Source organism: Manduca sexta, chromosome 18, assembly GCF_014839805.1.
Source record: "Manduca sexta isolate Smith_Timp_Sample1 chromosome 18, JHU_Msex_v1.0, whole genome shotgun sequence".
In the NCBI taxonomy this organism is placed as follows: domain Eukaryota; kingdom Metazoa; phylum Arthropoda; class Insecta; order Lepidoptera; family Sphingidae; genus Manduca; species Manduca sexta.
Window position 1 is genome coordinate 771,145 of NC_051132.1, and position 17,337 is coordinate 788,481.

Sequence of the window (17,337 nt, forward strand, 5' to 3'; positions counted from 1 at the left end):
CGTAGTGGCAGCGCTCTACTTTAGAAAAGTTATACCAAATAACCAAGTGTTTTACTTTTGAACACTATAAAAAAGATTGTCTTTCAAAATATACTTTATTAGTTTTTCCACGGCTTTGCTCACGTGAAAACCTTGCCGGGATAAAGTCCTAATTTAGAATCAGATTCGCTATTCGCCTCAATGAAAATACCTTTCCACATGACCAGTCAAAGATATCAGAACAACTCCATACTACAAGTCTCGATCTCTAAAAAACCTAAAATTCAAATCGACCTTCAGAATAACAAACTCGAACAAATAGCGTACAAGGTGTTCGCAGCGGAATTGAACTCCGGCCCGCGGACGGCGATCGGCCGCATTACCATTTAAATGGAATACCAGAGCCTCGCAAAAACTTTGGGCGTTCGGCGCGAGACAAAAGAATATAGTTTGAATAGTTTTGCATCTTTGATGTTTTGATTTAAGAGTCAATTGCTTTTGTTGGGAGTTTATTAGATTGACTAGTGTTGGTTGGTGTTACTTTAAGTTATATTTGTACACGATAAATTACTGAATAAAGTTTATTTTTCAGGTGTTGCTTGCAAATTTACCCACGTGAGAAGCCTTTCCTACTACAAAAGTCCGTAAAATACTGTACCGATCGATAGCACCATTTGTCTAAATAATCTCATTAAAAATCCCATAATTCTCCAAAAATGCGTATTTTTATTTGTTTGTCCAGGACATTCGCCTATCGGTGTGATAAATTTCTTTCAAATCTGTTTAGGTACTGTTTCTATATTTACTATTAACAATCATCAAAACTTTTATAACCAAACAGCGCCGCTATTTAACAGAAAAGTGACTGTAGCCCTTGCAGAGTGATTTTCATTACTTAAATGTTCCTCTCAATACCGCTATGAATTGCTATCTACATTATTCATTTCCCAAAAGTCTATGCCTTGCGCCAAACGATGGCGCTCCAATTTCGAGCATCCAATATGCAGTTGTCTTTGCTCTAAAGGTAATATAGTCACTCCGGTTCTGTCAAAGAGTGCGCAATATGCACGTGTAGTTACTTTTATTTCGAGTCAATCGCGGAACTTCACTTGAGTAGTTCAAAGGCTCCATACAAGATGGCGCTGTTCAGTTCTTTGTAACAATGTACAGAATTTTGTCGCATAATGTTGAATGAATGGTCAGTTATGTCCACGCTAGACAAAGATTTAAGGCGATACTAGCCTTACAATAAAAGTTTCCAGACCGCGCCCGGATATAATTAGTAAGATGTCCAAATATGTGAATGATATTTTTTATACGATCGAAATTTGAAAGGCAATCAAGACGTACGTCTCATGGTACGAAGATTGCTTATAAATATTAGCAACACCTTTTACCGGTACACTTCTTACTAAGACATTAAATATTTAACTCACCATGCCAACCACACTGACTACAATGTCCTAACCAGAACTCTCCAATACCTACGCAACGGTTATGTTAAGTACTGCAGCTTAAATAAAATTCAATTTAACGTTAAATTATTCAAGCATATAAAATAAAACATCAACTCGGAGCCATGCAGCACATTGTTGACAATTCCGAATTGCCTTTTCAACGACCCATGTAAATGAGCTCTCAAACATGTGAAAAATTACACGCCAACCGACCTACTTTCGGCACAAGCGTGAACATGCGGCTGGAACAAAAATATTTTCGAACCCTCCGGGCGTATCGCATATTAATGTTTCTGTGACATTTTATACACGCGCTGTCAACTCGGGAACGCGGAGTGCTTTAATTTTTTACTTATCTATAAAACAAATTGATGGCGAGGTTTTTGTTTTATTTAAAAAGTGTATGACGTTTAATATATTATTAGTACTTAATATCAACTATTCCTTAACGTGAACAATAATATTTATATTGGCCGACATTTTTTTAGATTCCACTTCGCTTTCAATTAGTTGTAGTGACCTCCGTGCCCGATATAAAAAAAAAACCGTCACACGACCTTTTCATTCATAATTTAAAACCTTTTCGAATCAAAAATAAACACATGAAAAGATTTGCGTTTCGAACGCGTCCAATCCGATAAAGTGGTTGCTATAAAAAGCCTCGGCACAATACAAAAATTTCAGAGGTCGAGTACATTATGACAAATTGCGAGCTTATCGAATGCCGGATGGGCTCCGGGAAGCTTTTATGAAACTGGGGCGCGGGGGAGAGAATGGACAAAAACTATTCGGTATTGAGTGTACAATAAATGTGCGGGGTATTAAACGGTGCGCAGAAACACTCACTGAGTTACCAAACATTGAGCTATATGCACCATCAATAAATTCTTAACGATTTCTTTTATTTGAGGAAGCCAATAAACGACCTTAAGGGAGGCCTAGTAAAATACCCTATTGTGACCTATTTGTAGAATCAATAAACGCGTTTCTTAAATAACGCACTAGGGACTTTTATACCTACCTTAATAATTACTAGTACTCACTCGTTTTAAATGCCCACGGCAAAGAGGGCACACGTAAGCCCTCTGAACCTCACATATTCATATTAACCGGAAATTACCTCCCTCTACTCCATCTAATAGGCTTAGTACACGCGAGCTGCATTTAATAGTGATTGTACTTGTAACGCCATCTATCGGAAACGCGTCGCATTAATAATGGCTTACAAAGAACTATGAATGTGTAGATGTGGCATATTTGTTTTTAAAAATATTTTTATGGATTTCTTTTATTCAAATTCAAACCTTATTATTGTATTTATAGATAAAAGACTTGTTAAAATATGTTTGATTACATCCCTAAGTCGAGAATTTAATAATATTAAGTGTTACATCTTAAAACTATATTAATGATTTAACCGTTTCACTTCAATGACCTTTGCACAAAAATTCATACTTTCTGCACTCGACAAACTCATATGTTTAGTACCCAATTTGTTATATTAAAGCGAAACCTCACGATTTACATACCAACAAAGCGTCCATGACAGCAGTGAGAGAAAAAAACAACACAATACGATAAAAACCAAAAGAAAACAATATTCCAACCGTTCCTTTTTCTTCATAAAATCTGTCCCACAGGACCAATAAAAGAAAAATGCCTATTTTCTCCTCTCACACTTCCCTTTCCGTTGCCCCGTCAATCTTTCATAATGGAAAATTGCGCATTTCCCAGTAATTAAATTTCCTAACGAGAAGGGGTTTTGTTTCGTTTTTTTTTCTTTTATCGTATTAAATTCTTATCTGAATAATGATCGTTTAAGTTAATTGCTTCGAGAGGGAGGTGTTTAGTGTGTTATGTGTAAAGCTATACGTTGGGGGCTGTTGGAACTACTGACTTAATTAGATGCTTTATTACTAAGGTTATTTATTTCTTAGAAAAACCGTTAACGTTCAAATTATGTAGTTTTGTTTTTTTTACTTTGCGCAATTAATTATGTTGGTTAATGTTTTAAAACACAGTCATAGGATGGAGAATAAATTGTATTATTATCAACTTCTAAACCTAATTACATACTTCTTTTTATATCTTGATTTTGATGTTACTTATCTCTTACATTAAAATTTTCATAACTGTAAATATATTAAATTATTAGTTTATGAACTTACTTTTAAAAGGTAATCTCTGTAACACCTTTAATGAATTCTTCCAGTAACACACGCTACCCTATCCATGAGGAATTCGCACGAGCAAAACCGCGAGCGTCAACTGATGTTCTATAAACACAGACTTTAGACATTTATTGATATTTTGGATTCGAGCCAAATCTGGCACAGCTTTCAGTTTAGTGTTCGCTTTGGCAAGTTTTGCCTCTGTTTTAAAGCTTTAGATATCTCCTGCTTTATGACCAACTATTAATGGTTTAATGCTAGTTTTGTCTTTAATAAAAATATTTTGATTCCTTAAATATTAGATTTAAATAACTACTTTTTACCTGAATTTACTCATACATGCTCCGGGCTAAAAACACCATGAATGTGCATGACGTATGTGTTTTTTATGTTAGTGACTGTATAATCTGTTATTATTAAAACCTGGTCATACAATGTAATCCAAATTTAATAATTACTTACGAGACGCATAGTTTGATGACATGCAAATTAAATGAAACTGATTAAATTATATAGACATCAGAGCAATAATTAACGATTCAATGTCACAATTACAAACATTTCACAACAACATCAATATTTTATTACGATGAAAATGCTTTCTTTGAGTTGCGAGCTTGTCCCGGAAAACTTGAGTAATAATTCAAAGGCTTCGATACTAACAAACGATAACATAATTAAAAAAATGAGATTAAAAACGAAATGACTGAATGTTGTTGAATGGAGAAATAATGCTCTATTATATTGCAAGCTCTATTACTTTATTATTTTTAGTTTTTGAATATAAGGTTCTTAATTAAACCAGTTTTTAAACTGAACATCTCAAGACCGTATTATCCAACGCTATTATTGCTCATAAATAATATCACGCCACTAACAACTTTCACTAACAAAGCTCCATTTAATAATAGTTTATTTAGACGGACAACCTAAAGGTAACGAGTTCGATTCCAAGATCGGGCCATATTCCGTATAAATTTTATAGGGTCAATTTACCTGAGACTGGATCCGTTGATTGTGGTCGAGTTGATCATAAAAAGAAAGCCGGCCATCTGCAAACGGCTTGGAATGGTGTTTCACTGAAGCCAATTTGGAAAATTGTAAGTTTACTAGCAATCAAAAGTTTAGTAAGTTATACTCAACATTCATCAAACTTTATCGTAATATATTGCTAATTTAAATTCAAGATCAAAATTACGACCATTAAATTTTCGCTCGAAGCGACGCTACATTATTGCTAAAAGGCCAACTTTGCAACTCTGCACAAAGAAAACTTGGCATAACAGAATATGTGCTAACTTCGCCACTTGGCACGGCTGACGTCAACTTCGATGTCTTTTGTTGTCTTTGGAAACTCTGGCGGAGTTCCCGACTGCACAAATAATTGATTGAAAGCTTCAATGTGTCTTTATACAAATTTTGAGAACTTACACTAACCGTGTTATGATAATTTTATATTACACGTTTCCATGCTTGTCTTAAACATACAAATCTTCACGCTATCTTCATGTATATGCATAGATTATGGACCCATATTTCGTATCTACGGTACTTCTGACCGATGTGATGAGGGAAGGAGCCTAAAACCATTTACCGGACATAATTTTACTTTCAGCAAAAAAATCGATATCACAATCAATTATTACTGATCTGCTTTACTTTGCTAGACCTTTACCCATTTCACTATAACTACATATAAAACAACGTTTGTCAAAACCCCTCCATTTATCAACTTGTGTTAGAATCAAATTCAAAACGCTTTTACGTGAAAGCGAGTGAGCTTTGCACAGGAGCCGATCATGTCATGTCAAATTACTTGGAACATTGTGAACAGGCGTGTTCGGAAGCCGACGTAATGGCCAATAACTCCTAACACGAAGTGATCGATCACTTTTTGTTTTGTAATCTAAACTAATGTTATGAAATGAAAAGATCTCTTTTTTATGTTGGTAATGTAAATGTAATGAGCACTACTTGAAAATTCTGTCAATTATGGACCGCTACAAAACCCCCTTCAGAGCTTTATGTTTCAATATCTCACATCTTAATATGTACCTAAATATATCACAATAATTTTATAATATATTATGGTAACTGAGCGATACCTGTGTGAAAAATATGCACAAATAGGTGACATAAACAATTCAAGTAAACGAATAAGCAGATTATGTTAAACTCGTAAAATGATGGGTAATAGTCTAATATTAAGATTATCCGTATATATGCTATTCCATTTACCGTCGTGAGTTGAGAGAGTTTTAAATGATATTTGCAAATTATATTATGAAGATGAATGCTTATAATGTGATGCGCAAACATCCTTTTCGTATCTAGATGTGAAGGCCTCAGTACTTCCCAATACATATAACCCAAGTAAATGTGTTTAGAACTATTTGGCATAGTGTATTTTACAGTATTATTACCACAACTACAGCAATTCAAACAGCCATTTATTGTTGCGTTGGGACAATATATGAATAGTCCACACTATATTATTAAGATTGGACGCAATTAAGTCGTTAAGCCATTGTGTACTTAGTAATAGCTGTAGTAAAGCCGACCCGGGTCTCGGGACTTGCAAATCTAAGTTACACTGGACACTGCCACAAAGTGTATTTATATTACTAAAGTTACAACTTCCATTTTAATTTTTGTGGTAGAACAGTGATAATAAATTAAACAATATTTATTGTGGTTTTATAAGCAGATGGTCCGGCAATTTTACTGTTGTTTATACGCACTTGTAACACTTTCAGGCGACCTGTATCAGGTTGCAAACAGGTCATCTGCTAGCTTGTCTCCTTATTCAATTGTATATAAAAAGTGGACATCGTCGTTCTGGCAAGATTTAGCTTCAAGTATAAAGTTCCTTACTAATGGACACAACATTTTGTCTATATTGTTTAATCATGTCCACTTTTCAAGAAAAAAAACTCCTCACCATTTCCTATTTGTCGGCAGTCGTAGCAAATCTGCAGGCGGCCTGACGCGTCATTATTGGCAGTAAAAATCTCTTAGAGAACGCGGGCCCGCCATTAAAATGTCATTAGGGTAACGTTCGACAATACTTCTTGTAAATGACTCGAGAAGATTCTTTCTCAGTTCTCGTGTGTGCAATTGTATCAATTTTAAAGTAATTTGTTAGTAGTCTCGTAATGTGGATAATTGAATGAGTACCCGCTATTGTTTATTTTGTCTCAGGGGATTAATAGGCGCATATTACCTAGAATGGTAATTCCGCATAAATAATAATATTTCAAAATAGGTGTTGGTCGCGACTTCGTCCGCGTTAAAACCATCCCCATTACAAAGTACTTAAAACACTGTTCACAAAATAAAAGTTATGAAATTAATTAACATTAAGTGTTAATTTTATATAAGAAATATGTCAAACTATATGAGCTCTTAAACATGTATAAAAGATGCTTGTATTTATAACTCTGTGTCGGTTTCCATAGCAACTATTGAGCGTCTCGCGATAGCAGCGCTATGGCGGTACAACACCATAACTATTTCGTCTCGCCGGAGACTTAGAAGTTTGTGTTATATCCGGAAGATGGCGCACCTTATCAGTTTTTAAGAAACAATTTCTTTAAGTTCTATTTTTTCAAAATAACATTATCATTATCATGAAATTAAATAAGTCATTGTAATAAATATACTATTTTAAAAATTAATAATAAAAAAACCATAACTCGATTCTTCTGCCCTCTATTATCAGAAATGCACACTTTTATCTTTACTACTGCAATGATATAGACAGGAAAACGCGACATCTATGGGTTAATCTATCTGTTTTGGCTTGGGAATTCCGTAGTTTAGACGATGCATCTTTCTTTTGATTGACTTTCCGCAAAATAAGTATTTTTATTGTTCATTTTAGTTTTATCATTTTGTTCATTACTCGGGTTTACTGTTAGTACATGCATTTGCGAGATCGATACCTGTATATAGTTAGATCCGATTCAATACATATTACAAAAAAATTATCAAGTTTTTGTCGTTGTTTCATCGGATAGTTAGATTTATTTTCATTATATTTAACGGACTGTGTAATGTTTTTTAAACCAAATAATCACATTTATTTTAACTACCCAGCACCGGAATCGTATCCACAGTCGTACTGCACTGCCCACAACCCGAACACGTCACTAACCCAATAAGACAACACAAATTATAAAATGTTTAATTTTTACACGTGTATCTGATATGATAATTAACTATTACATATGTAATATGCAATGCAAAATTATCATATAATATTTAATTTTGCAGATTTCGTTGCGTAGGTGCTAGGTTCAAGTTATTAACTTGATTAGGTTTTTAATATCTACTATTATAAACATTTTTATAGAAAAAGAGTCAAACAGGCAAATGAGTGACTTGATGGTAATCCATAACACTAAATAAATCATCATTCAGTAGTACGTTGCAGCAATAATTAGTCAAATTGTTATTGAAATTATTATTATACTACTACTTATGTACTCTGTGGTGATCCATCAATATAGTATTCCTACACAACTTGCCTATTTTGAAAAAGCACAGAGAAATTTGCCGAAGACAGGGTAAAATGGCGCATATTGGAGGAGGCCTATGTCCAACAATGGACAAAGATATAGACTAATGATGATGATGATGATGATGACAGATAAATTTAGTCACAGCACATTCATCATCATCATCATCAGTCGCAGGATGTCCACTGCTGAATATGGGCTTCAAAGATTTCGAGATCAACTAATTATAAGCGGCCCGCATCCAGCGACTTAAATTGACTTATAACAAATTGCTACTTCACACTTAACGTAAGTAAGTTGATAACAATGAACAGTAAATTCCTAAAACACAAGTGCGTATTAAATAAAAGTCGACTAAAGCAAAAGGTACACCATAATCGTCTTTCAATGATTTAAACAATAATCCTATTCTATGACCGGAATATAATTAAAATGAAGATAATACCGAGTCAGTAAGAACCAAAGCGGCTTTTGTTGGACATCTTAATGACAGTAATCTTGGAAATTGATCACTTTTTAATCGACCCACTTCCACCGAGGATTATGCAGAGAGCCCTTTTCGATTATTAAAATTCATTTATTTCTCCATCGGTAATCGTGAGTGAGGTAGGTGGCCTCCCTTCTCGTTTCGCTCCCTGAACCCCCATGTACTGATATGATTTGCATTCGCAAATATGAAATTACCTACCTATATATTTAAGGTCAATTTATTTATTGCGTTCTAAGTGGACTTTCAATCTATGATGTCTAGTAATTACACTAGGTACTATTTCCTCTTAATACTGGTACTGTTTGGCGGCAGATGGCCAAATCAGCAATACCGACCCTAATGGACTCTTGCGTACAAGAAACTTATCATATACAAGTGATTATCTACTCATAATATTTTTATTCCTCCACGCTATTGAGATATGTACCAAGTCACGGACGTGCCAATGCGTCCACACATTTTTCCATAACATGAATAGAGATGTGTAATTTCAAGAGGCATTCCAAATACTCAAATGAAGGCGGAGGGAAACACTCAACATTCCTTAAAACGCGGAGTGAACCGCTCGCCGGCGCTAAATCAGTTTTATGAGACGAACTTTATGAGCTCGCTGTCTCGTTTGAGGAATTTTCAAACAGCTATATGAGAATTATAATATTTTAACTGCTTTCCGGAGTGTGACATGCATATCCTTTGGAAAGATTACCGCAGATGCGACGTTACTGTATGAATAATAAAGCTGTGCTGAGATAGGCTATAATAATAAAAACGAGGGTATTAGATACTCGCAGTCATGGTTTTTCCGCATTTCCTATTTGGCATGGATAACTGGTAAAATAATATTATGTTATCAAATACTTTAACAATCGAAGAATAATAATTTTAAAATGGCCATGTCTTGTGATGCACTAACAGCATTAGTACGAATCAAGTAAGATTTGAAATAAGCGCCATCTATGCCTCACCCAAATAAAAACCATTGCAATTATTAGACGACAGATGTCTTTGTGTTCGCAGTAACATAACAACTGTTTATGAATGGTCGACAAGCTTACTATCAAACAAGCCACCCGATTGTCTTGTTTATTTGTATTATAAAAAAATGGAATTAAATCTCCCTTATAAATAGCCGTGTACTCGATAGAATTAACCCCTCAGGGAATTAATTTATAAAATATATTTTTAAAATTATGCAGAAATCAGTGAAGGGTCTTCAGATGAAGTTTTCACAATCTCCAGTCTAATGAGGTCAGCGAGCGAAGCATTAAGTTAATAGCATTACAAACCAAAGCCGCTCATGTTCTAATTAATTATTTTTCATTTCAATTTGTTTAATAAATTTTCCTGTTTTTTATTTTTAGTCTTATTAACTTGTTCAGTAATGTATTTAGAATTTTTTATTAATGCATAATTGATAGATAGCCTCTCTTACCTATCGTGCAACAAAAGGAAGGCGACATCTATTTGGCTATCCATATCAGGCACAAATAGCTGGTAGGACACATAGATGTTAAAGCCCGCCATAGTGGCCCACGTACATTTGAAGCAATCCAGGATAAGTCTGTGTTTATCCGGTTCACAGTGGCCAAGGGTTATCATGTCTCATTAGACGACACTGTCTGGTCCCCCCTCCACTGCTTCATCAGGTGCGGTGGGGTCGCCGTTACTTAACTTCAAAATGAACCTAGAGAATCGGCCTGCACAGTGCGATGAAAACTCATGTTATTAGTTACGTCGATCGATTCAGACTCATACAATATACATTTCATTATATATATACTACACTATCACAAACACATACTTTGGACCATGTTCTTAGAATCTTCTGTATTGTTGCAGTGAGCAGCGCAGTAAGACAAGATGGCAGCGTTCGTGGCCAAGCAGATGGTGGGCAACAAACTGAGCGCCGTTAAAGGTATGTATACACTACTATACCATATTAGGATTGAACCACAAACCGGGCCGGGAGTCTATCCCAACACACACATCACGCATTTATCCCCGAAGGGGTATGCAGAGGTGTAACCAGGCCACCCACTTCACCAAGTGTGTTCCGTCCCATGATGTGATAAGCCTACTAGGGTAGGTAGACTATACAATACTGAAGGAAAAAACAAATTACAGTCAAATCCGAATAGACGATTCCAATCGTTTATTTTGAAGCCATCGCGAAATGCACCCATGGAAATCAAGATTTTTTTACTTACTTACAAAATATGACTTTTATGATTACGTTATACTCGGAATTGTGACAAAAATTTACGATCGTTTTTTAAAAACGGCCGCATAATGACGTCGAAAAAATCAATTTCGCTTCATCCAATTTATCGAGAATATCGCCTTTCTTCTCCCAATTGTGTATATATTATTTTTATGACACTCGCACAAAATAAGCATTTCAGACAATATCAGTTTTGGCAGACTATCACAACATTTGCCGCGTGGGGTTGTTCTTATTGCCCAAATAACGAGTTTAACACGAACTCTTGTTACTGTTCTTACCTTCGAAAGATTTTTAACTTTAAATTCCTTTTAAAATGAAAACTTGGCTCAAATGGAATCTTGGTTTCAAAGTTAAGTTTGTTGTAATTTGAGTGCAGTCTGAGTTTTTAATTGATGATTTCGGGTTTTAAATTGTAGATATTTCTTAACACAAACTTTAATTTTTTTTTAATTATCTTAGGGAAATTTTATACGTACTTTCTAAGATGTTTTTTTTAATATTATTTTGTAGATCTGCAGTTTAACAAAAATCCATATTATTGTCACATTTTGCCTGTGCCGCAGTAAAGGATTTACCAAATAACTTTATATTAAATACTAAAGGAAACGAGTGCACACATTACAATCTCTGCAAAAGCATTTAAAAAAACACCTACATTTTAAATGAAACATTTATCTAGGTCCCCACGCGGCGAGCGAATCTAGAAAGTACAGTAATTTTAATTATAAATCCTCATTAATATTTTTATAAGAGTAGAGCTTTAAGCTCGCACTTCCCCGGGGAAATACAACGATAAACGTCTGGCGAAAGCTTCGTAGAAGGGATCCATTTGGTTTATTACAAGATATTGTTTATTGTCCCGCTTTGAATGAGTGAACAACACAAGAGGCGCCGCGGCGGTGTAGTCGAACGATAGATTTTTGAATTTGTGAAACTCGGCGCTCTTTGGGGTTCTAAATTCTTTGATATTGTGTTGATCTACTCTAACAAGAACGACTTAAGTAATCTTTATAAGGAAACGTTAAATGAATACATACAATATGCATTAATCAATAACACTTGGGAATAGAAGCTACATGAAATTTTGTCTTAATTTAATTGAATAATTTATCCTTCGTACATATGTCGCTCTCTGTTGGATAATGTAGATGGAACTTTAACATATAATATGCATTAAATAAATAGATGATTTATAGTAAAAATATTTTATTTTTGCATTCTTATATCTATTTAAATTAAAATATACTTAATACTAAAAGTGTATACCTGGAAGACATTATCAATAATTGCAATTAATATTAACCATATGTTGAGTTGGTACTGGCCATTCAACTCTTAATATGAATATAGAACCATAACACTTAGAATCGTAGTATGTAGGTATCTGGGTACCTATATGTCACCGGTTCTCTCTTACAAAATTCTATGTTAATTTTTACTTGGGTATGTAGAAAATAAAAATTTGACAAAATAATTCATGGTCCCATTTTTATTTATATTTGGGATTATTGGATATTTTTACTGAAAAATACATAGTATAATGTGATATAAATATAATTCAATTTGTGATACAAATTTAACATAGAACCCTGTAATCGTAAGCCAGCGATATAGTCATATAATACAGTGTGGTCATCCCATATTTGATTGCAATTGAAATTATAAAATGCAAAGTAACTTTTACCTTCATTTTTTATAGTTTGGTAGATTATATAATGCATCGAACATAGATTAATTTGTTAACCGATTTTAGATTAATAAACTTAAATTCGCAAATCTATCTCAAAAATTAAATAAAACCTATAAAATGAAGTTTAATTTTATTTCATGTAATTTCTATTAAAATAGTATGGTCAGCGGCATAGTAAATATTTTTTAAATATATTTAATTTACAATTTCTAAAACTTGATATTTGAGTTGTAAACTACACAGTAATATCGCTTCGAATGGCACATTATACACAACTAATTAAAAACAAAACTTAAAACTATTATTGCTAATTCAGTCATTATGAATAATATTAAAGCTATAGATTTAAAAAAATAATTTCATTTCTTAATTATATTCGGAAGACAAAAAATCGCAGTAAAATATGCATTCCTTTTTGATGTCAGACAAATAAGGGCTAATATTCAATGATAAGTAAGATGTATTCATGGGATAAAATACAACACAAACAAATAAATACAGTTGTGGGAATGAAATAGATCAGTGGTTTGACTTCTCTATTCAGTTGTTTTTTATTTTATTGATTGGAATGGCGAGACGAGTTAGCCGTTCACTTGAAGGTAAGCGATATGACCGCTCACAAACACTAGAAATACCATCCAACACCTTGAATTACAAAGTATTGTTTGATATTCCACTGCGCTTGCCATCCTGACATGAGGTGTTAAGTCTTATTATTTCCAGTGGTTACACTGGCTACAATGTCCTTCAAATCAAAACACAACAGCGACTAAACACTGCTACTTGACGGCAGAAATAGACATTGCGATGGTACCCACACAGCTGGACTCTCAATTATGAGAGACCTACCACCAGTTGGGTTATAATTGCTTTCATGGATAACTTTTATCTATCAATAAATCGCCCTTACTGACACATTTCCAAACACCGTAATCCGTATTTAATATCGTTTAAATACGGATTTTTGCTTGTCTAATTATAATTCTTATTTTTATTATACCTTATACAGAATTTACTTATTTACTTATAATCTATATAAAAATATCTACGTATCACTGGATACTATAATTTGGTTTAAATTGTTTTCTTGTCTTAACCAATGGCCGCTCAACAAATACAATACAAAATGATTTTGATTTTAAATTAATTAAATACTGTATTGAAACACCAATAAAGAACAATATTTTGAGAAAACGTAATACTAAAACAGTAGAAATTAACTCGTATATCTTTTTTTATTATTCGCCTGTTCCTTCAAAAATGATGATTTAATGAATCTCACTATTTTCTTACCCACATCACGCACAACCTATTATTATTATAAAAAATAATTTTAAATTTGACCTATCTGCGGAAGATTTTATTAAAACAACTTCTATATCATTGCTAAAGAATTTAAAAAAATATATGTTAAGAGCGCCTAAAAACCGCAATGACAAATCGTATCTAAACTTTGTATATTCCCACATTTTGCTCATTCATTATTGGATATCATTCATAATAGCTTCTTTTTCAAGTCTCGCCTTCATATCCTTCATCAATATCCCACATCCATACAATACTCTTTATTATGAAACAGGCTGATTAATACCCGTCGTCTCATTCCCACACTCGCCTCTGGACTATATCCGTCCTTGTCGCACTCCTTCACATACGCCTTTTTGATACCTTCTCCATAGTCGGGGATCAGAATTTTTCGCTTCCTCATCCTTCTAGAACGTTCGATGCTGGTTCTGTTGAACTCCATGCTGTCAGAGTTTTGGGAGAGAGGTGAATGGAAGAGCTTCTTGCCAATGATCTTAACGCATGGCTTTCTTATAGGTGAGTCGGTTTCCATCTGGAAAGAATAAATATATACATGAGTATATCTGCCGACCAATAATATTGCAAGCTTTCCAATTTTGAAATCATTGTCAGGATGATGAATATGATTATTGCATTTAAGGCGATACCTCAAGGTCCATTTTCATACATTTTGTTTCACCTTTAATCTGGGTAACTAAACAAGTATTGGCAAGTAAAGAATTTAAATTCACGTCTAGTTAGTGATTAGTTCTCGCAGTTGAAAGAAAAACGTAAAAATAATTAATAATCATGGATATTTTTGCCTTTAAAATTTCGTCACATTAAATTTTAAAGGCCGAAATATCCATGATTATTAATTATTTTTACGTTTTTCTTTCAACTGCGAGAACTAATCACTAACTAGACGTGAATTTAAATTCTTTACTTGCCAATACTTGTTTAGTTACCCAGATTAAAGGTGAAACAAAATGTATGAAAATGGACCTTGAGGTATCGCCTTAAGATCTACAGTCTTACTTATAAACTTAGTATAGCGTTAAGAGGTGGTTAAAAATTATTTAAATAGCTGTCAACATCATTCCCGGTTTCTTAATTATTTTTTTTTTTTATGGCAATTGTTGTACATTTAAACCTTATTAAGATGCAAGATGACGGATTTTGACTTACAGCTGATCGAGTAAATTTGTGTTTGAAATAAGTATAGCTTTGCGTAATTTTTATAAGTAACACTGCTTTTTTCAAAGTGTGCTGTGCAAATCAAATAGGGTGATGTTGCACTGTTTATAATCATGATTCTTACTTTATGAAAAATTTGGTGTATTGAAAATGTTTACTATCAATAATATACTTGTCTATTATAATGCCAGACAAGAAAATTTAATTATAACTGATGAGCTTATATCAAATTTCATAACTAAAGAATTTAAAGAGAAATTATTATTTATTCAAAATATATTTCAAATTCGAAGCTTTCATAACGTTAAATTTCATGATAATGGCTTTAGTTCTTGTGGATTTCTATCTCAGCTAATCTAAGCTGCATATTTATCTTTAAATTTACACAGAGCGCTATAAAGGCTGACTATTGTTTATAGCATTTTTTTTTTTATGAAAGCACTGTTTACGACTATTGTTACGATATTCGTATTTATTTCTTACCACGTAAGAAGTATAATTCGATCCAAAGGTCATAAAGGATACTGCAAAATCCACCAAAAGAACAGTTCTATAATAACAGGAATTCAAAAAAACAATTTTCAATAGCTCCAGTAAAAACATCGTGAGAAATATTTAACAATAGAATACGACAGAGTTTTCTACGTTCTTAGAGAACAGGTAACGCCATTACGGCGCCGATCCCATAAACTAAAAAGGCTGTCCATCCTGCCATACAAAAGCCTTGCTGTAGTGTAGAAAAAAAAACAAAATAGCAGGTAGGCGGGACACACTGGCCAAGTAATGCCAACTAAACGATCTAAGTGGGATATAAAAAAAATCACACAATCAGGTAGCCTTTAGAATATTTTGTAGGTTTTTGCGAGATTTTTTGCTATTGAAATTGTAATTTTTCCCCCGAACTGACCGCGGTACGCTTTGAGATTTAACCGAAATATTAATCTGTTTAAATATTATAGTAATCCGTCCCATATTTCACTTTTACTAAGGCTTGGAAGTTGCAATATAACAAAGAAATTTTGGATCTTGTAGCGTGTACTCCACAAAATTCACAATCCCACAATGTCCCAAAATTCATATTTCGCCTCCAAACTATTTAATATTATAACATTACAGCCGGTCAACATAATCAAATTATAATTAATTTATATCACATTCTAATAATGTCTAGCTAATTTAATATTATGTTCTTCTTGTATTGTAATTATTCTTCGAATGGAATAAGACATGTTACTATTGTTTGTACATCATTATGATAATCTCAGAGCTATGAATGTGATAAAATCATAATAAGTACCAAGTTTCTAAAATTAATAACACACGCACTCAATAGCTCACAAGAGAGATAAGGTTGGTGCTTTCGCAAATTGATACTTATTTGTATGGCTACAGTTATAATTGTTAGAACTAGACGAGCTAGTTAAGGTCCCCTGACTAATTCCAATGTACCATCAAGTAGGAAACACATCTAAAAATAACACGAGAATAATTTTAAAAATATTAATATCAAATTCTGGACAGTAGTTTATTCACCACACTATATGAACTAAGTATAAAGAGTTTCTTAACATTTGTACAAAATTATATTTTTATAATGAAGTCACTTGGAATCTTAAGGGAGGACCAGGACGGAATTAATTCTATCATAATTAAATAACTAGTATACATACTATATTTATGTAAATATATTAAATTTGCAACAATGTATTAATGTAAGAATATCTGACTACACTTGGCAACACCAATATTATCATTCGAATTTCAAATCCTAACCGTTCCAATCCTATAATTAACAAAGGCCAAAAACATAAAACTTACCATGTCATTATCAGAGAACTCCACGGAATTGTTCAATATATTATTTGCAAGCAACACGGTCAAGTTCTCGCGGGTTATTGTGTTAACTGGCGTTGATATTTCACTGTCGGCCATTTTGTCAGAGCAACGCGTACGCACCCACGGCAAGTCAGACGCAGACTGAATGCGTGACACTATTGTGCGGTGCAGTTTCAAATCTGCAGTCTGTAGCGCATTGTTGTTTATGGATTAAATCGATTGTAAGATGCATTCGATTTGTTTTAATCGATTAACGAATCTGATAAAATCGATATGATTTTTTTCATTATAATTTGATGAACTATGAATATATAATAATACATTTGTAATGGTTAAAAATAAGTATTTTAGGTATAAATAACCTAAGTATAAAGTAATTTTCAAACTGAACTGATAGTTGCATAATTTTATGTCTATAGTATTAGTATGGTATTATATTGAAATTAAAATGTTTTGTTTTTCTTCGTTCCAGGTAAGTCTACCGATATT

The 17,337-nt window shown here is 33.3% G+C and overlaps 2 protein-coding genes across 3 annotated transcripts in view; one reads left to right on the top strand and one right to left on the bottom strand.

Annotated features, from left to right (window-relative positions):
* LOC115447778 (complexin) overlaps nucleotides 1-17,337 on the top strand; it is a 289,970-nt gene that overhangs the window by 210,179 nt on the left and 62,454 nt on the right. For both annotated transcript variants that reach the window (XM_030174999.2, XM_030175000.2), the window contains one exon: nucleotides 10,457-10,532. In XM_030174999.2, the coding sequence (XP_030030859.1) occupies nucleotides 10,478-10,532 (55 nt within the window). In that variant the 5' untranslated portion in view covers nucleotides 10,457-10,477. The remainder of the gene's footprint in view (nucleotides 1-10,456; nucleotides 10,533-17,337) is intronic.
* LOC115447779 lies at nucleotides 12,031-17,038 on the bottom strand. The gene is made up of 2 exons (XM_030175003.2): nucleotides 16,831-17,038; nucleotides 12,031-14,368 (listed from the first exon to the last, which is right to left on the bottom strand). Exons 1-2 carry the CDS (start codon nucleotides 16,942-16,944, stop codon nucleotides 14,069-14,071), a joined length of 414 nt encoding a protein of 137 aa, XP_030030863.1. The 5' UTR covers nucleotides 16,945-17,038; the 3' UTR covers nucleotides 12,031-14,068.

Coding starts and splice junctions, on each gene's coding strand:
- LOC115447779 (XM_030175003.2), bottom strand. CDS start 16,944: ATGGCCGACAGTGAAATATCAACGCCAGTTAACACAATAACCCGCGAG. Junction 14,369..16,830: donor AGTTCTCTGATAATGACATG/GTAAGTTTTATG, acceptor TATTCTTTCCAG/ATGGAAACCGACTCACCTAT.